General features: G+C 50.0%; 2 protein-coding genes across 4 annotated transcripts in view; one reads left to right on the top strand and one right to left on the bottom strand.

Annotated features, from left to right (window-relative positions):
• Positions 1-9,675, top strand: part of MRTFA (myocardin related transcription factor A) — a 48,859-nt gene extending 39,184 nt beyond the window's left edge. Inside the window, exons 9-14 of the mRNA XM_027654345.1 lie at positions 137-308; positions 590-1,705; positions 2,873-2,986; positions 4,805-4,981; positions 5,359-5,419; positions 5,850-9,675. Coding sequence (XP_027510146.1) covers positions 137-308; positions 590-1,705; positions 2,873-2,986; positions 4,805-4,981; positions 5,359-5,419; positions 5,850-6,343 — 2,134 coding nt within the window. The 3' untranslated portion in view covers positions 6,344-9,675. The remainder of the gene's footprint in view (positions 1-136; positions 309-589; positions 1,706-2,872; positions 2,987-4,804; positions 4,982-5,358; positions 5,420-5,849) is intronic.
• An 860-nt stretch (positions 9,676-10,535) lies between these two features.
• Positions 10,536-25,595, bottom strand: part of SGSM3 (small G protein signaling modulator 3) — a 29,037-nt gene continuing 13,977 nt past the window's right edge. For all 3 annotated transcript variants that reach the window (XM_027654358.1, XM_027654378.1, XM_027654369.1), the window contains 17 exons: positions 25,458-25,565; positions 24,369-24,512; positions 23,787-23,982; positions 23,428-23,573; positions 22,262-22,489; positions 21,326-21,380; positions 17,675-17,802; positions 17,214-17,369; positions 16,618-16,672; positions 16,139-16,188; positions 14,765-14,917; positions 14,605-14,675; positions 14,219-14,267; positions 13,930-14,015; positions 13,466-13,588; positions 12,089-12,149; positions 10,536-11,736 (listed from right to left, as the gene is read on the bottom strand). In XM_027654358.1, coding sequence (XP_027510159.1) covers positions 11,653-11,736; positions 12,089-12,149; positions 13,466-13,588; positions 13,930-14,015; positions 14,219-14,267; positions 14,605-14,675; positions 14,765-14,917; positions 16,139-16,188; positions 16,618-16,672; positions 17,214-17,369; positions 17,675-17,802; positions 21,326-21,380; positions 22,262-22,489; positions 23,428-23,573; positions 23,787-23,982; positions 24,369-24,512; positions 25,458-25,565 — 1,893 coding nt within the window. In that variant the 3' untranslated portion in view covers positions 10,536-11,652. The remainder of the gene's footprint in view (positions 11,737-12,088; positions 12,150-13,465; positions 13,589-13,929; positions 14,016-14,218; positions 14,268-14,604; positions 14,676-14,764; positions 14,918-16,138; positions 16,189-16,617; positions 16,673-17,213; positions 17,370-17,674; positions 17,803-21,325; positions 21,381-22,261; positions 22,490-23,427; positions 23,574-23,786; positions 23,983-24,368; positions 24,513-25,457; positions 25,566-25,595) is intronic.

Genomic DNA, 25,595 nt, shown 5'->3' with positions numbered 1-25,595 from the left:
AGGCATCGGTGTGCTTTAATGTCTTGGGCAGCAGCAGTGACCCAGATGTTTCTGAACTTATATGATTGTTGACACTGAGGGCCTCCAGTGCCTTTCCACCTTGGTTTTGATGTCTGTGTCTTTTATTTTCCTGTAGGCCTCCAGGGGAGCAGCAGAGTAGTGCCAGTGCCCCTGCCGTGCGCAATCTCTCTGCCACAGTCAGCAGTGCGTCTTCAGGATCCTCTGGTTCCAGTGGGTTGATGAGACAAAACAGTAATGCTGCGGTGGGCAAACCTGGCCCTCTCCCTGCCAACCTGGATGAGATGAAGGTAAATGCCCTGTGAAGCTGCACAGCCCCTTTTTTTGCCATTGTCAGTGGGCAGTACTGAACAATGTTGCTGTCCCAGAGCAGGGCTGAGGTGGACTGACAGGAGTTAGTGAACAGCAGCTGGGATTGCTACCCTGCAGTCTGTACCCGAGGTGCAGGTTTGATGGCCTTCAGAAGGATCAGTTTAGTCCTTTGTCTTGTGGCTCTGGTAGCTGTTGATAGTTGTTTGGTTAGGAGTGTGTGTTCTCTTAATGTTGCACTCTTTCCCCCTCCCTGCATCAGGTAGCAGAGCTGAAGCAAGAGCTGAAGTTGAGGGCCTTGCCTGTCTCAGGCACAAAGACGGACCTGATTGAGCGTCTCAGAGCTTACCAAGAGCAGAACGGTACAGCCGGCCAAACAACCTCCGCTCCCAAATCCAGCACAGCAGCTGTCCTCACAAAAGCTGCTGAAGTGGTGGTAGCCTTCCCAGCTGCCAGGCTGAGCACAGGGCCAGCCCTTGTCACCACTGGCATTGCACCAGCAGAAGTAGTTGTGGCCACAGTCACAGGTGGCAGCGTGATGAAGTTTGGCAGCACAGGCTCGACTCCTCCTGTTTCTCCAACTCCTTCTGAGCGCTCCCAAATGAGCACAGGGGATGAGAACTCGGGCACTGGAGATACCTTTGGAGAGATGGTGACCTCACCCCTCACCCAGCTCACCTTGCAGACATCTCCAGTGCAGTTCCTGGTGAAGGAAGAAAGCACCAAGTCTGCCTCCTGCAGCATAAATGCAGCACCCAGGTCAGAGCGGTGTAGCACTGGTAACAGCAGAGATGCAGAAATTAGGGACAAAGACCAGATGCTGCAGGAGAAGGACAAGCAAATCGAGGAACTCACCCGCATGCTGAAACAGAAGCAGCAGCTGGTTGAGATGCTTAGGCTACAGCTGGAGCAGGAGAAGCGCTCTCAGCAGTCACAACTGGCCCCAACGGCTGCGGGAGAAGGAACAGCCCTCACCTCCAAGCCAGGAGCCTTTGGCACCCAGGTCAAGAGTGAAAATGGTTTCCTGAGTTGCCAGTTTGCGAAGCAATCCAGTGGCCAAACAGACCAATTCAGCCCTGCACCACCCACTAGCCAAATGGACACTTCAAATCCAAGCCCAGTGCCAAAGAAAGCCGTGATGGTGAAGCAGGAGGTGCCAGCCGCGGAAGCAGAGCCGTTGTGCCAGTCCCACAGCCCGCGGCTTTTCCTTGGCCAGCAAGGGAGCGCCCTAAGCGACCTCATCAAGGGCACCCCTCCCCCCGCCCTCATCACTGACTCCACAGGGACCCACATCGTCCTCACCGTGACCAAGCAGAGCGCCGAGAGGCAGGGCCTCTCACCCCACGGAAAGGCAGGGAGCAGCTGCCCGGCCTTGCAGGTACGCAAGGGTCAGATCCCATCGCTCCTGCGGGCAGTTGGATTCCTCTCTGCTCTTCCCACTCCTATGGCTGAGGTTACCATAGGATGGTAACTTACTTAACAGGGTGGAAATTCAGTGCAGTAAAAATACTGAAAGGGCCGAGTTGCTTGCTATGGTGGCCAGTGTATAGTGGCTTTGTAAAACAGAGCAGTGTAAGCAGATCTTCAGCAAAAAAGACTGGAATTTGACAATGAGCTGTGTACAGCAGTGCACGATTGGCTATGTGCATCACAGGCTGTTCAGCATTCTTCCAAACACATGGTTCTGCCTTTTGTCAGGCAGGATCTCGGGCTTGGATGACAGGGTTTGCTGCCACAGTTCACTAGTTTTTGAAAGAACAACTACGCCCATGGTACTAAAACAAGCAGAGTGTATTTCACCTCTTGTCCTTTACTGTAGAGATCGTAGCTGGAGTGATAGATGGGTCACCTTATCTACCAAGAGCTGAAATCAAACCCTGGAAGCAGAGAGTTTGCCTTTTGGCTGCTTTTTGTTTTAATGCGTGTCAGTATTTCAGTGTTAACAGAGTCTTTCATCAGAGGTGATTTACGATTCCCCTGCTGGCATGAGCTCACCACTTAACAGAAGTGTTCCAAGCGTTTCTTCCAGGAAGGGATAAATATGCCCAGGTTTTATAGCATAAGTCAAACCCCAGCATCTTCCATGACATCAGAGAAGGTTTTCATTCTCTGCTGGTACATTTCTTGCACTTTCTGCAGAGCAAATGCCATCAGGGACGGACACTGAGCAGGCTGCGTTTGCTGCGTAGCAGGTGAGATGCCAGCTGTCCAAATACCAGCATCCATTGTCACCCTGGATACCCCAGAATATATAATCTGAACTCCAGCTGTGCTCCAGAAGGGCACAGGTCTTGTGTCAGGTCTGTCAGCCCTCAAGGCATGTCATGGGTAGCCCAGGGATTTAGACTGGTACTACCTCCTCTTTTAGGAGTCTGAATTGCACCCCAGTCTGATTTCTCTGCTCAGTGAAACAGAATGATTGACTGAATTTTCTAAAGAATAAAGAGTGGGGAAAAACAGACTTTATAAATCCTTCAAGAAACAAAAGCCCTGCTCCATGCTGTGCCTGGGGAATAACCCGTTATGGATACACTTTCCCTTTCAGAGAGTACAATCATCACCTGCTAAAACTCCCAGCCAAGCGCCGTGTCAGCCACCTGCAAGCACCTCCCAGCAGCCCCCGCAGCAGCAGCAGCCCAGAGGACTAAACCAATCCAAGGTAGCTTGCTGTCTGCTCACTTTTTTCCTTGTTTGTGTTTGCCTGCTGCCAGGATTTGTAACACAAGGGCAGATACCAGTGGGTGTTTTAAACAAGCATCGTTTGTGGATTAAAAACAACGAGAGGCCAGAGTGGGCAGCCTTGGTTTATAGAGGTGTCCCTTACTCCTGAAGGAGTGCAGCTGAACTGAAAAGGTGGCTGCTGCGTGGAGAGAGGGTGGTGTGGGCAGTGTGTCTGCTGCTGAAGGTGCTGTGTGAGCTCAGACGGGTAAAAGGGATGTGACATTTTACCCTCTGATACTGCTGAGCATGCTGTCATTTCCATGCCTTGAGCATGCCTGTTAATTACCTCTCTGTGAAGTGCAGTGCTGCTTCGGGAAAGAGAGCGCCTCTGACTTTACCCCTTCTCCAGGTGATGGCTGTAAAGAGGATCTGCTGTGCACCTCCTCCCTTTCTAGCCTGCTTAGCTGTCTCTCTAACGTGTAGTTAAGATATAGAAAGATTATGAAGAGTTTTTAGAGCTTGGAGGATCACTTCTGACTCTGTTCCTGAAAAGGATTTGAAGACAGGAATCATTTCTAGTGTAGTCAGAGTGAGATATCTACTTTGCAAAGGGTGAGTGACTTGTTTGCTTTGAGACATTTGAGAAAGTGCAGAAGGTAAAGGAAGGCACCTGTTTTCCTCAGTCCCTTAGCCTCTGTGTTGCAGAGGCATCCGTGGGACTCTCCCAATCCTTTTGCCTCTATGCAAGGTCAGAAGCCAGGTCTGCAGGTGGTCATGGGGCAGCTGCTCCACACCATATTTTTTTAATTGGCACCTCCAAACCTGCAGCCTTTCTTATCCAATGGTTTCCATAAACAGTCCCTAAAAATTGGTGCTTTTGGCAAAACCGGCTCACCCACTGTGTCAAAAAAAGGTACCCTCCCAGCACGTCCCCATGGCCTCTGTCACAGTGATGGTTTCCTACCCCTTTCAGAAAGAGAGTGGACCCCAGACCAGCTCTGCCAGCTGGGGCCTGGCATCCCTCCTCTACCTGTGGGTCACAGAACAGATGAACAGCTTTCCAGGGAAAACAGGATGGGGAAGGGCATCAACACTTACACATGTTGGAAGTGGCATTCAGCAGCTGCCCAGGGATCACTGCTCCAGGCGTGCAAGTTTCAGTGTGGGTCATGCATAGCTGCTGTAGAAGCAAAGGCCTGATCCTTGTTTGAACTTTTCTAATGGGCAGTTGTGTGCTGATTCATCTGGTAAAGCTGAGTCACAAGCACCACTTCCTGCAACCCTTGGGGTTTCCTTTGGAGCTCTGGTGCTGCTGAGTGTTCTGGTGCTCTCTGCCCAGCATCGGGCTGTGAAACTTGCTGCCTAGTGAGGCTGGCTTGTGTTCCCAAAGCAGGCACTGCAGGGGGATGTGGGTAAAAGACAGGCCCTGGATATATTGCACTGAGTAGGCTGAACACACAAGGGAAGTGCCCTCTCTCTCTCCGAAGTGCTAGAGGACTTCCCCACTTGGACAGATGGGGCTCTCCCCATCCAGGAGCAGCGAGGTAGTGGTTTGTGATGTGGCAGCTTTAGCATTAGAAAAATCAGCAAAAGATTTCCAGCTGCGAGTTGGAGGGGAAATCTGTCTTCCTTCCCTACAGCTGGGGCATAGTGCACAGAGTCCAGGGAAGAAGGCAGACTGCTGAGAGTAGATCTGTGCAGACCTCTGTGCAGCGCTTACGAAGCGAGGGGTGATGATAGCCTCTCAAAGCAGCTGTGAGACAGGAGTTGATGTGGACTTTTCCCTGATCACCCCTTCTGCCTTCATTCTAAACAGCCCTCATCACAGCCCAGCTCTCCTGCTGCCCCTTCCCCATCCCAGATGGACCTGGAGCAGCAACAGCACACGCCGCTTTTTGGAACTCCTCCAGCTGCTCTTTCTGTTCCCTCGGTCCCAGTGAAAGAGCCACCACCAGGCTATGAAGAGGCCATGAAAAAACAGCCAAAGGCCCAGGTGAGATCAGTTGTTCTCCCTGGTTTCCTTGGAGAGCAGATGAAAAGCTGCCATTGTAACTCTGCTTAGTTTCCACTGATAGGGAATGGAGACATAACTGCACCTTCCCAGTTAAATTCCTTCTGGAGGGTTTAGGGCAGGCCCTAAACTGCAGGTAAAAATTCCAAGCCACTCACTGCCAATTGCTGATCATACTTTCCCAGCCAGTAAAAGCCTGGGGTTATGGAGGACGCTGGTGCCATGCTTTGTGTGCTCATTCTTGGTAGATAACAGCCCCATCCCTGGAGTGAGGGAGGAGAACCAGCAGCCAAGAGTGTTGCTGGAGGTGGAAACTCCCCTGGTAAATAGGAAGCTAATCCTGCATTCACTCTCCTCAGGAGAACGGCTGTTCCAGCCAGCAGATGGACGACCTGTTTGATATCCTCATCGAAAGTGGAGGTAAGGAGACAAAGCCAGCATTTCCCATAGTCTCTGGGTCTGAGTCTGGGGATTGTAGAGCACTGAGGGGAGAGTCTGTCATGGCCGCAGTCTTTTCTCCACTGTCCCTTGCAGTGCCTTTAGCATGGGCAGTAGTCATTAAGGCACTGAGATGCCAGTCAGACATTGGTATGACTGTGATTCTCAGTGGCTCTGCTGCATCAGATCTGGGCACATGGCTTCTGAGATACTGGACTGAGATTGAATTCCTCAGAGGTGGGCTGAAAACTACCTGTAGCAAGGCAAGCACAGGATGAGTTTCCTTATCCAGCTGGTGGTCAGTGATGGCTCAGTCTCAGGAGGCTCCTGTGGCCCTGGTGGGTGGGAGGGATCCTTCTGATGTTCAGCCAGGCTTTTCCTCACCTGGCCTGCCTGGTTGTTCCCTGTACAGAGATTTCTGCTGACTTCAAGGATCAGTCGTCCCCAGCTGGGAAAGAACCACCTGTGGCCTGCTCCCCACCGCCCAGCAGCCACCATTCCTCAGAGCTGGCGGTGCCAGTGTCCTTGGGGCAGCCGGTGCCCGTGGGCCGGCTGGAGGACTTCCTGGAGAGCAGCACCGGCCTTCCACTGCTGACAGCAGGCCACGATGGGCCGGAGCCCCTGTCCCTGATTGATGACCTCCACAGTGAGATGCTGAGCAGCTCGGCCATCCTGGACCACCCGCCTTCACCTATGGACACCTCGGAATTGCACTTTGCTCACGAGCCATCTGGGAGCATAACCCTGGATCTGGCTGAGGCTAACTTGGACAGCATGGACTGGCTGGAGCTGCCAGGGGGGCCTGTCATGAGCCTGGCTCCTCTGAGCACTGCAGCTCCCAGCCTCTTTTCCACAGACTTCCTTGATGGACACGATCTGCAGCTGCACTGGGATTCTTGCTTGTAATTCTGTGAGCAGAGACTGAAGGGAATGGGAGTGGGAGGGCACAGGCATGCAGGGGGAAGAGGCCAGTCAACCAAAAAAAAGAAACAAGGTCCCAGTATTTGTACTCTTCCCCTAACAGTGTCCTTCCTGCACGAAGCTGGCAGTGGGCCAGGCCAGGGCAGGGAGAACTGCTGCTGCAGGGGGAAGAAGGTGCAGGAGCTGTGGGGCTGGCGGCCTCCTGCCCACTCCATGCAGCCTGACCCAGCCCAGGTGAGAGCAGAGCTGGCAGCCCCTCCTCCTCCAGGCAGGAGCAGTGATGGCAGTGCATTGCAGCCAGGAATGAGTTCCCTCACGTGGGACAGAGCTGGGCCTGAGCTGTTTCCAGAAGCAGCACTCTGCACCTTTCTGGGATTGGCAGGTAAAGGGGGTTGTGCTGCCCCAGCACGGTTGGTCTTAACGGTTGATCTTAACGGCTGAGGAAAGGGATTCTACCTCTGGAACAGGACACAAAAGCAGGAGAGCTCGCTGGGGGTCTGGAGTGGCTGCCCTCTGCACCACCTGCTGTCTGTCAGAGGAGGGTCTGATCTGCCACAGGGCTGTGAGGAGCTGGGCAGAACAGGCACCTTTTCTAAATGTAGCCAAAGGGAACCAGGGTGACCCACCAACCTGGTAATGTCTAAGCTGGTTTCCCAAATATTGCTGAGCTTTGCAGAGGCCTGACTGCCTGCTTGCTTCATTCACCTTGGGCTGCAAAACAGATTTTTAAGGTGCTAAAATGAGGTCTTTGTATTTTAAAACCGCTGTCAGTCACACCCCATTGCCCCCAGCTTCCACAGCACTTGTGACATCCCCAGGCTGTGGCAGGGGTAGGGACAAGAAAGCGCCTGCGTGCCCTGGGGAGCTGGTAAGGGGCACAGCTGGCAATAAGCAACATATCATTGGGGGCCACGTGCAATCTGTTCTCCTGCCTTTGCTGTGTTGGTACCTCACTGTAGCAGGTGCCCCAGGGGATAGAAGCAGCTGGGGATAGATGTCAGACCCAGTAGATGAGAAAGGGGAAGTGGCACTGCAAAAGGGGGGTTGTATGGCATGGCACAGGTCCTGGCTCAGTAGTGCAACTGTGAGGGCCCCTTTCTGGGGAGAAGTGCAGGCCTAAAAGCAAGTACTGGACAGCTGACCTCTGCTCTTCCTTTCCTCCTGTCCCATGGGGTAAAAAAAGGCAAAAGTAAATGGCAGCTTAGTGTGAGCTGGTGCCCTGTGTCCCTGCAGGGCCCCGGGCTGGTGCCTTGGGGTAACTCCTGAATGAGGAGTTCATGGACAAGCCCCCCAGAGCCATGATGATACTATTCCTTGTGCGGGGTTCTGTCTTGGAAACCCAGGCCTGTGGCTCACTCTTGTGCTGTTACTCCTGTTACTTTTAAATTCCTGAGCAGGTGGGACATGGCTTAGGTGGCCCCATGCAGCCACCTCGCTGCACAGCTGTCCCAGCTTTGGCACTAAGCTGGGTCCAGGCTGCTCTGGCTCAGTGAGGTGGGGGAAGCCATAGCTTCTGAAATCATACACACCGAGGTACTGACCCTGCTCAGGCAATGAAAGGATCAGCCACCATCCTCAATATCTGCTTGAGGATGCTGTCCCATCTTTCTCTTGCACTGGGCTGCAATGCTTCCTGCTGGGGAGGGGTAGCTGTGAGCAGCTATGCTGCTCCCCTGCACCTTTGGTACATGGGCCTCTTCTCAGGAGGAGGCTGGGCCACAGGAGTGTTGGTACTTCTGCTCCATGGAGGAGCGGGTGAATGCCAGCCCTGCATGATGTGCTCTCCCTCAGCCATTAAACTGGCAGCTGGCTGTAGTCATGTCTGTTTGAGCTGGGAGAAACTCCTGCTTTCCTGAGCCCTATTTGCTTGTTAACTGCATGGGGAACCACTTTCTTAATCATTTGCAGGGGGAGCCTGCTGGCAGCTTCCTTCCTTTCTGCCCCTTTCTCTCTCCTCTCCTCCCCCCTCCCTGAGTTGTAAGCAAGTCAGAGCCTCTTATCTGCCTCCCTCAGTGTCTGGGCTGGGGAGGACACTGTCCCCCTTCCCCCTAGGCTTTCTGTTGCTCAAGCTACAGCATCACATCCTAAAAGTCAGAATAACAGAGACTGGTGGGCACCCCTTCACTCCCCTGAGCCCTCCCGAAATTCTCTCCTGGTGCAGCCCTGGTGCTGGCTGGGAGCAGTGAGTACATTAGAATTGCCTTGCAGAGCTCCCACCAGCTCCCCCCGAGGGTTGCTGCCCAGCTGTGGGACCAGGTGGGTGCAGGAGGCAAGGGGTTTCTTAGGAAGGCTATGGGTGAGGTTGGGAGGATCTCTGAAATGCTAAGGGGAAAAAGTGAGGCTGCCTGTTTCTCAAACTCTCAAGCAACATCAGGTTCTTTTAGCCCCCAGTTGCAGTAGCCCTCACAAAAAACAGCTGTGTGATGTCCTTCATACAAATAATTACAAAGCTGCAACCAGTAAATAAAGGATGAAATTATCAAAGTGCAGTGAGCTCCTAGAGGAAGGTAGGAGTGCTCCAGCTGCAGTCCTGGCCTGTTACCAATTTACCTCTCCCCTGGGGTTGCTGGTGAAAGACTGAGCATACGGGTGCTCCCTTTCACCTTTACCCATCCACCTGTCCTGCAGGTGTGAAACTGTAGGAAATTAGTGAGCCTGACTTTGCCCAACACATTTGGATTGGCCGATGGGCTGAAGAACCTCAAGGAGCCCAGACGATACAGAACCGTGACCTCATCTCTGGAGGAATCCAGCTGACCTGCCAGAGCCTCTCCGCACGGGGCTTCTGCCAGGAGAGCAAGTGATAACCCTGTGCCTGTGGGCAGAGGGGAAGATGGTGCCTCAGCCCAGGAAATGGTAGAAAGTCTTTTCCCCAAGCAGTGCCCCAAGCAGGCATGCCCAGTTCTCTGCTTTCTTACTATTATTTGTTTGAATAATAGTTCAATAGTTCTTTGTCAGAAGAGGTATTCCCCTGGACATACATTTTTGCACCCATTGGGAAAAACGAAGTCTGATGTTCTGCCTCTACCTTGAATGTAATCCTGAATCTTTCTGCTGTAACCACTACTTGTTTGTAATGTGTATTTGACTAGCACGCACTCTCCCTCTTCCACTATGCAGCAAACGGCGAGGGGTGATCAGCACCATCAGAACTGGATGGTGTTGGGGCATCAGATCCAGAGCAAGTTTTCAACTGGAAAAGGATAAAAGTGACAAGTTAATGGGGGAGAGAATCGATCTTTAAATTGAATTATTTTTTCAGTTACAAATATTTGAAAAAAAAAAAAATCCATTTTATTAAAAAAATTCCAAACAGCCACGTGCTCAAAAACTTCTCTGCTATGCTGGTGGGAGGCCTTGGGGCCACTCTGCCTTTTCCAGCTAAGGGTGGGTTATCCCTCTGGGTCTTTCTCAAATGTGAAAAAAGCAGCTTAAGTAGTGGTGCCTCATCCTTCTCAGCTGCAGGGAGATTCCCTCAGTGTATGGAAATTCCCTACCCTGCAAGCAGAAGTAGGTCTTACACTAGAACAGGGACAGCTTTTACAGCCTCCCCCAGCCCAGCAGGCTGGTCTGGACTCCAGCTGGTGGTGAGGTGACACTGCCTCTTCCACAGCCACATGCCAAATGAAAAGACTCACTTTGACATCAGTACTGACTCTGCAACTTCCACCCTCCCAAAAGCTTGGGCTTCTCGACAGAGTTCTCCCAAGGGCCTGTGCCCTGTTACTGTCCCACTTTGCAGATAAGACTTCACCTGCTTTTTCTGGAGACACCTGTACAGACAACACTGCTGTCTCCCCTACCCAGCCCTGCTTTCTGCCAGCCCCACTCCCTTTCCTAAGAGCCCTCCTCCTGCAGTGTCCCTACAACACCTAGTTTTCAGTCTTTCTTGCTTTTCTGGGGCTCTGCTGCAGGGCTGCACTTCAGGGAGGGCTGGTGGTGCAGACCCAAGGCAGGGCTGCCACTGCTGGCAGCAGAACTGCCTCTGCCCTGGCTGCTGCCTGACCTCATGGGCTGCTCTGATACAAAGAGCTCCCTCGGTACCAGCACAGATTGAGCAGAGACCTCAGCTTGATGCTGGCAGAAGCCAGCGCAGAAACGGGGTCACCATTGTCAAATGGCAGAAATTAAAAACTTGAGTACTGGCCCTGTCAAAAAATACAACAAAGCCCAGCACTCTTCCAAGATGCAGTTTTTATTTACAAACCCACCAAATAAAGGAAAGTAAGAATCTAGTGTCATCCCATGAGTAGTTTGTGCTCACAGACAAGCGCTTTCAGTAGAAAGTCACAGACTCCATATCCAGAGCCACCACCACAAAGCAGCAATTCTCCACTCCTGACCCATGTCCCCACTGCCACTGCAGGGCAAGGAGGATGAGTTAAGTCTCCCTGAGCCAGCTCCAACTTAAACCTTGTCCTGAGCTACAACAGTGCCAAAATATACACATTCCTGGAGTAAATTTACAGCTTTTTGGTTAACAGTAAAAATCATCTAGAGACTAAAATGACAGCATGAAACACTTGTTTAGGGGAGAGGTGGTTTTTGTCTGCTCCCAGAGGAGACAAGGACCATCCCCTAAGGCTGTTACAGTGGTAACAGGCTGGTAAACTTGGGCAACTCTTGTCAACACCCCACAGCAGTGCTGGGGAGGTGGGATGATGCTGATGGCAGTTCCCCCTTCTCAGCCCTGGCTCCAGGCCAAAGGAACTTGTCCAAGTGTCCCCCCCACAGAGGGGAGCCCTTGGCTGGCATGGGGAGGGGATGTGTTCTCCCTGCTCCTCTACAGCAATGAGTCTCTCATCAGCCCAACTCCACATGCACCTGCAGTGCCAACGTCTCCAGCTTTCACACATCAAAGCCACCCTGCAAGGGCTGTCCCCACAGCCACAGCCACGCTCACACAGCCACGCAGCTGCTGGTCCATGGGGCGCGAGGTGCTCTGGCCAGGCCGTTCCCCCAGGCTCTGGTGGGGAGGCAGGGCTGAGGCAAGCAGAAGATGGGGATAGCAGAGATGCAGAAAGCTGGGAGCGGGGCACTTGGTTTTTGTAGCCAGAACACACTTGTCCCTTTGCAGCACTACCCTCGACCATCACCTCCCTTGGGTTGGCAGCTTGGCCTCTTGGCGCTGCTGCCATCTGTCCCAGGTGGTCTGGCAGCCCCCCCCCCGAGGGGGATTTTGTCACAGATACAAGTGTGTGGGGTGGGGGAGGGCAAGGGGTGAGACATGACAGGGGTGGGGGAGAGAAGTGTGTGCAATTGAGAAGGTTTCCCAGGATGGGGTGGGGTGGGGGTCACCCATCTATGTCCCAGCTGAAGAGATGGTGCTTCACAAGCATGTCCTGCACCCCTTCCTTCAGTGGCTTCTTCTCCTTCTCCTGCAGGACAACAGAGACCTGGGTGAGTGCACCACACCCAGAAAAGGGAGGGTCGTGTCTGCAGGCAGAGCCTAAGCACACAGAGATCTCCAGCACCCATATAGAGCAGCCTTTGCACTTCCCACCTCTGCACAGCTGAAACAGGGAGAGGCCCTGCGGTTTGGAGAGCACCAGGGAAGGGGGGGCCTGCCATTTCCCTCTGCCCCAGCTGGGCAGTGGCAAGCAGCCCCATCCACAGCCTCTGGTGCTGGCTCAAGAGGAGGCAGAGGATGGGCTGGAGGACAAAGCTGGGAGAGGGAGGCAGTAAGCAAAGCTCCTGGCTGAGTGAGAGAATGAGATGCCACCTACTTACCTCCCTCTTTATTGGTAGCTCCCAGTCCTGAGAGAGGCTGAAGGCAAATTTGCAGAGGACCCTGCAACGGAAATGGAAGAGAGCTATGGTAAAACATACCCACCCACCCAGATCACACTCCCAGCCTGTGCCCACGACTGCTGCCCCAGGCACACCAATGCACTGTCTCTTCAGCTTGTCCCGGCATGCTACTAAGCTTACAAGGATGAAATTCCTTGTTGGATAGTGTTGAAAAGACAGCAGCAGTCACTCATTCCCTGTTTACCCATTGCTGGGCTTCACATCTTGCCAGGCCCAGGCTGGGAAGAGAAGCTTGAAGATGTGACTCAAGTGCAGCCCCTACAGAACCTGGTACAGCAGCACAGGGAGGCAGGGGAAGCCCTGGGCTCTGGGGCACTGCAGACACGCCTGGCTAAGGGCTGCATGCAGCTAGCAATGGGGGTTGAAGGTTCACTCTCCAGAAAACAGATCCCTGCCAGCAGCACCTCAGAGTTTCTGCAGCCCTGCCTCTCTCTCCCTGGAGTAAGAGAAGCGTCCTGACTCCCATGCAGAAGTGCTGCAAGGAGTGGGAACAGGGAGCTCCCTGGCTGGCTTGGCCAAGTACGGCATAAGACATGAACCAGTCCCACTCAGTCCTTTGGCTGTGCTGAACTGGCACTGCCCCCATGCTGTGAGAAAGCAGCCACAGGACATGCAGCACAGAGGTGGAGAGCCCCCTCCCATTCAGCAGCAGTGCAAGGAGAACCCTGTGGTATGTACACACAGGCCTGCTCTGGATAAAGATGCTCCCACTGGGTCCAAAGGCAACTTGGTGGTGCAGACAAAAGCCAGTTCTCCCAGAATGGCAGCAGCAGCCAGGCTGGAGCAGTGGTGATGGCAGCTCCCTGGGACTTCACCTGGCTTTGCAGAATGCAGGAAGACCAGGAGCACACCCACGGATGTGTGCCCTGGGCTCCAAGTGATGTGCTTTGTGTGAGCTCAGACACTAAAGCTGCTTCCAGCCCCTGACAGTCCAACTGTCTCCCTAGCACATTCCTTGTTCCCTGCTTGGACTTAGGGTGGCTGGCAGAGGACATAGGGTGGAAAAGGCAGTCTCTCCATCAGAGCAGTTGCAGGACACAGCAGGAGGTTACTGCCAGCCAAAGGCTACATGCTTGTCACAACAGATCCCCGGCAGCCAAGCTCTGCTCTTGGATCAGGCAGGTACAGTACCTTAAACCATCTAGAGAGCTGCTGCTGCTGCCTCAGCACACAGTAGGAAATTTCTGGGCAGCCCATGCTGTGACACACTGGAGAGGGCCCAAACCTAGCTACAGCAAGGGCCACCTCCTGCAGAGAAGGAAATCCATTCCAGACCCTGCCCATAGGGACACTTACCTCAGCTCACATTTGATCTGCACCCAGCCGGGACTGCGCAGGAATGACCAGGGATGGAACCACTTCTCCACGGTCTGCAGGCTTGAGCACAGCACCTCCAGCCACAAATGCAGCACCTGCTCACTGCAGCAATGGGGTAGAGGCATGTTACTTGGCTGAAACCAGGGAAAGAACCCGCATCCCTCTGGGATTGTCTATTTTCATCCCAAGCCTTGACCCCAGTCCTGTCACCAGTGGGAACAGGATAACCCAGTAAACTTGTGTGAGCCACTCCATGCAAAAGGAGCTACTTCTAGTTAGAATTCAGGCCAGCACAGTGAATAAGGAGCAAGTCCCACTCAGTGGTTGCAGTGAGAGGGGGGAAAATGACACTGTGGCCAAAGGTGGATGGAAACCACTGCTGCCCTTAAGCCCATTGTGTCCCTTCCCAAGCTCCTTGCACCCACAATGGCCAGATGACTCACTTGAGTCCAACACAGATGAGAGAACGAAGCTTCACGTCCATCTGTGCATGTGCAGCATCGTGTGTCATGTTCACAGCCTGAACTGCCTGCAGGGAGGGAAGATGTGGCCATTTCAGCAACACAGCCATACACTGCCCTCTCTGGAGCTCCCACCCTCACCAGTGCCACCTGCTACCACCAGAGGAGCTGAGAAGGCCTGTGAGATTCTTGAGCATCTCCCCCCAGCAGCCTCCACAGGAAATTTCCTGCAAGTATTAGCTGGGCTGAGTGGGTTCGGGGCAGCACTCACCCGGTAAAGCAGCTCCTCTGGAGTGAGGACTTTGCCATCTTCATCAAGCCTGTAAAGATCACAGCAGAGACTTAGCTAACCCCAGAACCACCCTGGGCACAGACAGGCCTTTCCTGCTTCATACCAAAACAGCTTTCTTGCTACTGCTGACCCCACAGGGTCCCTGCAGCCACGAGGGAGCAAGATACAGATCCAGATGCAAACACAGGAGCTCAGGGAAGGGAACAAGAGCCACTGCTGGCCCCAAGGCAGCACAGGCACAACCACAACCGCAGGAGGATGAGGCAGACCATGACCCTTCCCAAGGTGCAGAGCAGCATCAGTCTGATGAGCAGGCAGCGGCAGGGCACAGACCCATCCACTCGGTGTGACTGAAGTGGCCTTACCTGTAAGTCTTGCAGAGCACAAGGCGAGAATACACAGAGTCAAAGTCCCGTTCCACTTCCCGGCTTGCAGCCTAGAGGAGCAGAGGGACAGTCAGCACACAATCCCCTCACCCCAGCCCTCTGGCAACACTGCCCCACAAAGGAAACTGGGACATCTCACCTCTTCAATGAACAGCCAAGGGTGGCAGGGCCCTCCCAGCAGAGACGGCTTCTTCAATCCATGTTCAAATATGGACTTCAAGGCTGGACAAAGCGTTCCTCGCACCAAGTCAGTCACTCCTTCCGTGACTGAGTCATCTCCAGCAATGGAGTACTGAGGAACATGAAGAGCCAGCTCTCAGCATACTGGTGAGGGGGCACAGCATGGAGGTGGTCCATTCACCTACACCTTCACTGCACAGATCAATTCCACTCCCAGGTGCCAGCCAGCCCCCACCTCCTTTACCCCTTATGTGCTTGCATAAGGCACCATGTTCTGTGCTGCTGCTTGGAGATCTGCTGGGACACCAGGACCTTTGTGCTTTGGTGGTCCCCAGGAGACCACACAGGTGACCCCAGCACCATCGTGGTAGTGTTCAGGATGTTGGAACTTCTGTGGTTTGGTGTGACACTGACTGAGCTAAGGTACAGAGAGGGACTTGCACTGAGGGTCTCTGAGACTCTGTAAGCTGCTAAATGTCAAGACAAATAGGGACAGATAGGAATTTCCAGGTCAGGGGGGATATTGTGTTAACAATCCTATGAGTGGGATCCTCTCTGTTTCCACAGTTAGGAGGAGAAATGCTCAGCAGTACAGAGCATGTTCATACACAGAGAGGTGATCTGCATCCAAGGAACCAGCCCTGAGAGACGGGGGGAGGAAGCAAGTGGGGCTTCAGGTCAGCCTTTGAGTTCTTCCTCACATTCCAAATGCTGAGGAGAAGAGGGAGAACAGGGCCTTCTCCACTTCCTCTGAAAATTGCTAAGGTCAACAGCTGATGATGTTTGTCTCCTACACATTACCTCAGCCTAGGGGACATATTGACGTATCTGTTCTAGATAGGTGGTATCTCACCATTGCCAGCTGTGAGAGGAACTGAGACAAGAATGCCCCCTTGGGCACAGCTGTTTGGGGACAATTCACTGTCATGGCCACAAAGCATGAGCACAGGCACAACTTCAAAGGAGGAAAAGAACACAGGCAGCAGGGAGAAGACAGAAACACTGCCTACAGAATCTTCCTGCCTACCTGCTTGCTGCTTTCTCAGCTTTCTTGGGTTTCATCTCTAGGGTCTTTGCAACCCCAGGCATCCCACACTGGCTGCCCCGGCACCCTCTGGGGCCTTCATTCTCCACTTGGTCAGCACGAGGAAGTTGAGCAAACAGGCTTAGGAAAATAACCTGCCCCATCACACCACAAAGTGCTCAATAGCCAGAAAGAGCAAACAGACTGAAGGAGGGAACTGAATGGCTCCCTTCATCTGTGTTTTTTTCAGTTACAACATAACTATTTTAATGTGGGGAGTTTTTTGTAGTTCTGGTTTTTTTTAATTACCTCTTTACTCCGCTCATCCAAGATTTCCACAAATTTTGCAGGAAACCAACCTACAAAGAGAGGACAAAGAGATAAGCCTGACAAAGACACTGATTTATTCTCAGCTCTCACTGGGCTCTCTGTAGGGATTGCTGAGAGTTCACAGGGCCCAACCCCAAAGAAGGAAGCGAGCAGCCTCAAAATACAATATTTAAGGCAACTGCATGAGGAAACCAATTACAGGACACTGTCTACATGCAGCAGTGATGACATGCATCCAAACACCCTGTGCCAGAAGAATGGAGCCTAAACTTGCTGTTTGCAAGAAGTAACCAGGTCCCTGCTCTTATACCCTGCTTTAGCATTTCTTCTGTCCCTGGCAGATACTCTGGGTACCTGACAGAGCCTTTGCTGCAAATGTATGAGAGCAGGTGCTGCGGACGAATGGATGTTCTGCATCCAGGCCCCACTCTCCCCAGTGCAACCCATCCTGTTCTCACCTCTCAGTCCATTCAGCTCTCCCACCCAACAGTGCTCATCCTTCTGGGAAATGATCTGAAAAACAGGGAGAGGAAATCATCAGTTGAAGGGAGTGCAGTGGCAGGAGGGCTACAGCTGCCCAGTTGTGTGTCCACAATGACAAACTGCTTTCTTCTCAACTGTTTTTTCAACGCTCTCTTCTCATGTGGCTTGGGGCCTTCAAAGGCACAAAGCTACTGCAAACACATTACCCCTGTTCTCCCCAATTTCAGATGGGACACTCACAGCTAAAATGCAAATGGGTGCTTTTACAGTCTTACCACAGCTCAGTGCACAGTTAAACCAGGACTCGTGTTGGATCAAATTCGCCTTTTGCACAGCTCTATGACAGCCAGGAAAGGGACTTTGTGGTTGCAGTGAGAATGACCCACGACACTCACAGGAACACACTGTCTCACCCCAGGCAGCCCAAAACACCAGCTGCTTCTCTTGGGCTCCTAACTGGGCTCTGAGCTTATCTCCTCCCTTCTTTCCCTGCAGAAGAGGTAGCGCAGTGTCCCAAACAACCTGGGTCTGCGTGGTCCTGCCCTGGTCCCTGTCTCATAGGCTGACGCACCGTGATGATGTCGTTCTTGCGGAAGCCCAGCTCATCGTCATCGTGGCGCTCAAAGTCCAGCAGTGCCTTGGCTCGCCGGCGTCGGTTGCGAGAACAGGCCACGTAGTTCTCGTGGTCCCGCTGGTGGCTCTCCATGCTGTAGTCTGGAGTCAGATCCTAGCACACATGTAGATGAGAGCAGAGAGGAATGAATAGCAACAGGTGACTCCCAGCTGATCTGCCAAAGTTTGCATGCCGCTGTTCCCACACCTTTTCCTGCTCCTAGCCAGCAGACAACATCCCAGCACAGCCTTCCTCCACCAGGGATGGGTTAAGCAAGCCTCACCCTCTACCCGTTACACCTGGCATGTTCCTTCTCAAGCCCACATTTCATAAGCATTTGAACAGTCCTGTCCTGTGGTGGACACTCAACACTCATGCCTGGATCACACAGCAGTGCATATCCAGCTGTTTCCACTCACAATGCTGCAGTTCTTGGGATCCACACACTGGAAGTGCCGTGCCACCTGGAGAATGGCCTCACGCAGATCAGCCACCAGCTCCGTCTGCTTGATGTTCTTGGCTTTCAGTGCCTCCAGATCATCATCCCCTGATGGAGCATGTGCAGTAAAAGAGAAGGCGAGGAAAGGAAATCAGGTACAAGGTGTTTATTTTTTGTTAACATTAGAAATCATTGGTTCTGCAGAAATCAGAAAAGCCTGACATCAGAAGTGCCTACCCTAAGGCAGATACTGCCAATCTATTCAATAATGTAAATAGCAAATACTAATTTGACTGGATCAAATGTTAAGGATATGGTATTTCAAACCACATATGGAACTCAAAGATGTCAGTTTTGGTCTGCCTGGGAAACTCAGTATACCAAGGTACAGGTACTACTTCAGAAAAGTGTCTACAATATATAGTTGGTTGAATGGTGGGACACAAAACTGGGGAACTTGCAATAATCCTCTCCAACTGAAAGTCACTTGAAACTGAATCACCTGTTGGTTGAACTACTTCTGACATTTGTATAACTCACTGGCTGAGACCATATTCTTCACTGAGTCTTGAAAGAGATTTGAAAAACCATGACAACCCATTTTCCTGTGCCAGTCTAGAAGCCAGAGCCACAAGAGAAAAACCATCACCTGCTTAAGACCTCAACCTCCCTAAGAGCCAGATTTCAAAGGTTTGGAGTGTATAGAAACAGTCATAAGCACAAAGTAAAAGTTGCTAATTCACCCAGGAGTTTTTACAGTCTATCTCTATTACTTTATGCAGAAAGATATCTAATGGCATGGATTCTTTAGACAGTTAATATATCTGAATGCCATAAATGCTGGGTACATGATGCTTGGGAAAAATGAATCATTTATTTCTTTTTCTAAAAAAAATCATCTTGTTTTAAATTCAAAATGTATTTTCATACATCTTTTTCATACATTTTTGCTCTCTCTATAATATAGTGAAGATGCGGTAGCTTGATTAACAAAATCAACATTTAAAACAATGAATTTTTCACTGAACTCCAATGTTTATACAAACACAGCTTCTACTCAGGACCCAAGTAAATAATTGGCTAGCAAATTAGTACTCTGCTTATCTTTTAACAGCATTGCAGAAAACAATACAAATAAAGCGTGGTCTGAGCTGTACAGCTACTGCAACAGCTTAACACATTAAGCTTCTGCTTATTGAAAAGTGACTAACAATATCTTTTAATCATGTGATCCTAATTGAAAAGACCCAAATTTTAGAAACGTAAATAGAAGAACAAAATTAGATTTAAAATTATTTTTATAATTGTTTTTTGTTTGCTAAATTAAATGATTGGAGAATCAGACACACAAATCTTAAGAGAAAACTGAACCTTGCTTCTAGACTAAAAATAACTGTAGGCCATAGTTACTCGTAGTCTAATCAACAAAAAACTAACAAAATCTCCTCCTCTGTGGCCAGGGGCAGGAAACAGAGCATGTATGAACTCTCACTACAGATTGAGAGAGACAAAGATTGTAAATAGATAGGTTATCACGTAGACATTGGGGATTCCCAGAAAATTCGTGTGATTAAAATAGAATGCGACTAAAGAAGAAACCCAACCACAGCTGCACTAGCTCTGTGGGCTGCCCTCATTTACATAGATCACAGATTCTTTCTGTCATCATTCGGTCCCATCTGGCCAAAACACCATGCTCTTCCCTCTGCATTCAGATCAATCCCACCAAAACACAAGCAGAAGACATGGAAAGCATTATCCCATCTCAGAAGGTAGACTGTACAGAGGAAAGCAACTGCTGTTTCTACCAGATTCACCTCACTGCACTCAACATGACTGCACCTACATTTCCAAACAGGAAACCAGTGCGTGATCAGCCACATATTGAGGAAGTTCTACTTTGAGCCTGTGAAGACTGACTGGCTGCACAGCTGTGCAGAGGAGGACTAGCTCTTCTGCATTCCCTTGTTGCAGCGCCCATCCAACAGGAAAAGGGCAACATGAACATCTTGCTCTCCACCAAATTACTTTTCATTGTTACTTTCTATTCCATCATTGGACATCTGGTTCAACTCCCTGAATCTCAACTAGAGAAAGCCCTGGCTGACCTGATCTAGCATGAGCAAGAGTCTGGCTTTGAGCAGAAGAGGCTGGAACACAGACAGCGAGAGGTCTCTTCTAAACAGTGCTCCTGTGCTTCTGTGACTCCTGTCCAAGTTACTACTACATCTGCATTCTCTCTAAGGAAGAAGAATTAAGCTCCGGGTGAGTTCTCATTCCCTCCCAAATGAGGGCTAAGTACCAGTTCTACACAGTAACTATCACAAGCAGAAGACTTCCCGCTGCTCAGTTGTCAGTTCCCAGTATAAGGTGAACTTATCACATTCAACCTTTCCTTCTTCTCACTTGGGCTGAAGTTCTCCATTCTGGTCAACTTCTTGTTTTTAACCAACATTTCAAATACTAAGAATAATGTTAGGTAAAAAACATGACAGTCACTGTAAAGAAACCCCACTAAAATGAGAAAACCCTATCAATCATCTCGATTCTACCACTGATATATTTTGGAGCTTGAACTTAAACTTTGTCTTTGTGCATGTGTATAACTCACTATCACCATCATAAAATGACTCAAACATGGTAAAGGAGACTGTCTGAGACACAAGAAAGATGGATGTGGCAGCCAAGTTCCCTGCCAGTTCAGTCTGTACTGACTGTAGGATTAATATTATATACAAGGGCTCTGAGTTTAGGTTGCTTAGGCAACTTTCCTGCATTTCTTCACTTCTGCATGCTTGACTTTACAGCTTCATTGGTTATTCTACTAGAGTTTTTATAAGTAATGCTCTGTGGGGAAGCATAGAGAACATCAGAAAAGCTATTCTCTGGAAAGACCAGTAAAACACAATTTTAGATTTATTCAGGTCATTTCAACCACAACAGGAACACTGTTTGAAACCTGTAAATTTAGCATGTTGTCTTCCTCCAGGAAAAAAAAATTCCTGTGGTGACATGTGGCAACTTCAAGAAAGCTAACCAGTTGCAAGGATGGTGACAGAAAGGCTTACAGTAGAAGGGACTCTAACGGAGTCAAAGAAATAAGTTACTGTTAAAACCATGAAAAACCTATTCTGGCTGTGTGCTATCTGGACATATTTTGGCTTAGCTCATAAAGACTCAAAAGTGTTCACAGCACTGAACTCTCAGAGTAAGTAAGGGGAAACATAATGATGTTTGCATTTATAAATTTTGATGGGTGATGCACTGGACATCCTGCCCTGTCTCAGATCTTCAGAGATGTTCTTGAACCAAGCAGAGTAACATCAGGAAAGTACCACATCCAGCCTGTGGACTGCATATGGTCTGCCAGAAAATGTGTTTGCCCTGTTGGTCAGTGCAAGGACATTACAGCTGGGCTGAGCTGCACCTGCTGTTGCTCACATTCATGGACTAACAGTCTAAACTGAAATATACTTTCTGAGCTCAGATCAAAGCAATCAAGTAGTAAACTGCACTTCTTCCCTCTCATCCTTCAGTTCTGGCTCCCTTCTCTCTCTGCTTTTCTCACTTCCCTCCCTCCTAGGCTGCAATAGCCATCAACAGCACATGAAGGGCACAGGGTTGTCCTTACCAAAAAGCAGAGAGGTGATGCCAGATTTCCTGCGCTGAGTCCTGCGCCGCACAATCTGAGGGAACGGAAGAGAGAAAAAACAAAGTGCACACATTAGGAGAGATTTCAGAAATTAAATAAAGCAACCCTCCACACCAGGCAGCTCTGGGTAAGGGGTCCTGACAGCTACCATTAGAAAGGGCAGGCAAGTGAACTGGCAGTTTTAAACAGGAATTGTTCTAGTCCTAACGCAGTGAATCAGCTCCACTGCTTGACCTGTTCCACGTGCAACAGGTTATTTATAGCTTAATTATTATGAAAGCATAATTGAAGTTTGAGAATCAACCACAACTCACGTGAATAATTTTATTTGTTGCCAAAAGCAGCTACACATGTAATTGTACATAAATTTCTAAGTGGATAACTATTATATTTTAGAATTGCAGGAGTGTCTTGTCTGCAACTGTAGATTTTAGTCCAAGATTAAACACAGTTGCATTTTTTATTCAGCTTCTCAAAGGCAGTTGCTGCTGTTTTCTGACTCTACATTCCAAGATTATTTTACTGTACCAGTTTCTTACTAATGGATTAAATCCAGTTCCTGCTCTCTGTGTGCTTCAAGCAAATTCTGCCAAAAACATATGTTGTTTCTTTCAGTTTCCATAAATGAAATATGTTACATTTCATCATAACTCTCATTAATGATAATTACAATCAATGCCAATACCTCTGTCATCTGGGGATTTATCAACCAGGACAGATCTGGCAGCATTTCATTAGTATAGATTGTCCTCCAACCTCCCAATACCTTTTCTCCAACAGATGACAAAATTATCCTGTAGCCAAAAATGCTCCCAAACAGGAGGACCTCCTGCTCGCAAACAGAAACAGGGTGGGAATATGTAAGGGAATGGCAAAAGCAGAGCAGCAGAGGCAGGTGGGACTCTGTGCACTCACTTTGGATAAATTGTTGACGGTGGTGCTGGAGTTGAGCAGCTGCCCTTGCTCAGCAATGAGGTAGGCCAAGTGTTTGCGGCGCTGGGTCTCCACTGCCACATCTGTCAGCGAGCCAGCCACGCGCATGGCCTCCCGCAGCAACACATCTGCGTCCTCAATCTGACTTGGGATGTCTGAGAGCGTGTTGAAGATGGAGGCAGAGTTCTCCGACTGGATTAGCTCATCCTCCTGCAACAACACAGTGATTTTTTGACACACTGAGCACTGAACACGACAGCTGGGCTCTTGAGGCTGCTAGATGCAGTTTTACTTTCAGTGTACACCTTGGGCAGGTACAACTAGACAATTGCATAAAAAAAAACTTCAGCAGGAAAAGTCCAAGATACTTTTGAGAGGGGGATAGCATCTTTTACTGCTCTATTGTACCCTCCTCCCAGAATTCTAGCTGGCATTTTTTTGAATCACAACATTCATCCTTGAAATTAAATCAAATCGGCAAGGAAAAACAAAACCAAACCTATTTGGCACCAACCACTAGGACTGGGCACAGCAGGGATCTTGCTAGAGATAAAAGAATGGAAGCTGCTCAGTCTCACACACTACAGAGCATCTACCATGTCAAACTGTGCTCCACCTTCCCCTTACTCCCAGCAGGATCTCCTTTGCCCTTCACAAAGAAAACTGAACACAAAATTGTTTCCCACATAAAAAGGAAAAGATCAAGCAGTTAAATATAGGCCAGTCAAATCAAATGCAGTCAGAAAAATGCTCATCTCTTAGAGCATTCAATAGTGCCATACAAAGCTTCTCTGATGACCACAAATTTGGCTTTCTCTCTCTCCTCACAGACTGTGCAAAATCAAGGGGTATCTTGGTTTATGTAAGATGCACCCTCAGGTTGGGATCTAGACTGAATAGAGAGGGGCAGTTGATGAGGTTTAATTATGGGGCAACAAACGATGTATGCACAGGAAACAGCAATTACTAATTTCCGCAAAGTGCCTTAGAAGTTTTTCACAGCCTCCGGTTCCGAAGGCAGAAGGAAGACATCTTCCCTAGCACACTCCCAAATCACATACAGCAAATGGATACAAAACCTTCTTGCCCCTAAATCTCAGAATTAAACATTGAAGTACTATAAAGGAGGAAGAGGAGTGGGGAATCACCTTCATACTTAGCATGCCCAAAGTGACTTGGAACAGCACCAGAGAGCCCTCGTAGAAGAAGAGGTCCCAAATACGCAGCAGCAGCTTGATGTGGACAACACTAGCAAAAGAGGTGAGGAACCAGTGCAAGGTGATCAAGGAGAGCTCTGTGAATAAAAACATGGAAAATAATCACAACAGAAGAAGTCAGTCAACCAGTGAAGATGGACTCTTCTAAGGGCTGTCCTCCATGCACTGCCTCCAGGGTCAGGAGGCTTGCTCCTCTCTCTATTGTTCTCCCTTTGTGAAAAAAGAATAACAGTCTTTATCTGCACGTCATCCTGGCAAGAAAAGCTATGGTTTCTAGGGCACACTTTTACCAATGTCATGCTCCTGAAGCAGCTTGTCCAGGCGAGGCAAGTACTGCACGATGAGCTGCCGCAGGACACGCTGGTCTGTCTGCACGCCCATGAGAGTGGTACTGAAGTAGGAGGCAGGAACCAATTCCTCAATGATAGCACACATCATCCAGAAGGCATCTTCCTCCTCCAAGAAGAGCAGCAGAGAAGCAGCCACCTAGGATTTTGAAGGAAGAACAACTGCATGTCCTAAGAGGAATAGAACTCTTTCCCCACCTTCTCACGTGGACAGATGGACCAGTATCTAGGTGACAAAAATCCTCCTTCTGCAGCAGCATTCCTGCAGCCTCCGCTGAAGGGATTTCTCCTCAGTGTACTACCTGAACCCTCCCCAACAGATGGACTGAATTCTTCAATATCTTTGGATATGTGGTGCTACTCTGCTCTCCCTTTCCTAGGAAAAGTATTCCATGTGGAAGGGATTTCTCTTCAGCTCATGTGGAGACCACAGTATCTGGCAGCACTCCCTCAAATCATTCGCTCCGCTGTTGCGACCACAGACACCATGATCCCTATTACAAAGACACTCTGAAAGCAGGTTACCATGCCAGTGCCCTGACAATATCCAATCTCTGGGTAGAGCCAGGCAAGTCCCCGTAGTATCCTGCGTAGCCTTGGCACTCCGATACTGTTCATGTTGGAGAAGCAGGCATTGCTGGGCATTGTGCGTAGCAAGTCCTTTTCAATCTGTCAGCCATAAACAAGGACAGAGTCAGCTTGCAGCACCTGAACAACTGCCTTCTGCTATCTGCACTTCCCCATGGCCCCCTGTTTCAGGGAACTCTGCCTCCCACACTCATCCTCAGGCACTGAAGAAGGTGGCCCTGTCCGAGTACCTGAGTCAGTTTAACAACCTTCACTGACAAGAGGGAAAATGCCAGTGCAGACAGTGACTTGCTGACTCCCAAGAAATACTCATCTAAACTCAGGCCCTAGTTTCACCACTGACAGTAGTAAGTACACTAGTTGGGAATTTCACCTGCCTGGATTTCAACCAAGGTTTCCCAAAAAACCTATTCTGGAGAAAAATCAACAATCTGGCCACATCTGTGAAAGAGGACTTAGAGGTGAAGAACCCACAGATCTCCCTTGAGCAGTACTGTTTCTCCTTCCAACTATTTTGACCCTTCTTGGTGAGAGGTGAACATGTCCAGATCTCAGTTTTTTTTGCTGTTCCCTCCTCCCACAAAAAAGAGAGATCAAAGGAAAACACCCCGAGGAGACCCTGTAAGAGTCTAATTAGTGTTTAGAGACTTTGTGTTTGGGGGAACAAAGACAGGCCCTGGAAACAGCCACCACAACCTCAACAGAGGTGCATCTGTCAGCCTTTCACCCTTCATTTCCCTCAATGAATATCAGGATGTTTGCTGAGATGCAACTGCAGCACTGTTTTTTAGCCTGCAAGCAGCATGGGTCAAACCCCTTCCCTGCTGTCCTAGGAAGGAGCAGAGCTGCACAGTTGCTACTCCAGCAAAACAGAGGAGAAATACGCCTCACAGGATTAAGGTTTAGCAGGATTCAACCACACGTCCTCTCAACTGTCCCTGTTGCAGGTATCAGGCAGACACCCCTTCCTTCTCACACAGCTACTCTTGCCCTTCTCCCCACTCAGCATTAGGAAGTTTCTCCCACCTGTTTGGCAGCAATGGTTTCATCGTTAGAGCTGTTTTTTATAATATCCCGATATGACATCTCTGAGTTCCTCTTCTTCTGCAAAGCCCCTGAAAGGCGCATCCACAGCTGGGGGGACAGGGTAAACAGAGATAGAAG

Source organism: Corapipo altera, unplaced genomic scaffold, assembly GCF_003945725.1.
Source record: "Corapipo altera isolate COAL_440 unplaced genomic scaffold, ASM394572v1 1, whole genome shotgun sequence".
In the NCBI taxonomy this organism is placed as follows: domain Eukaryota; kingdom Metazoa; phylum Chordata; class Aves; order Passeriformes; family Pipridae; genus Corapipo; species Corapipo altera.
This window is presented reverse-complemented; position numbering and strand designations above follow the sequence as displayed.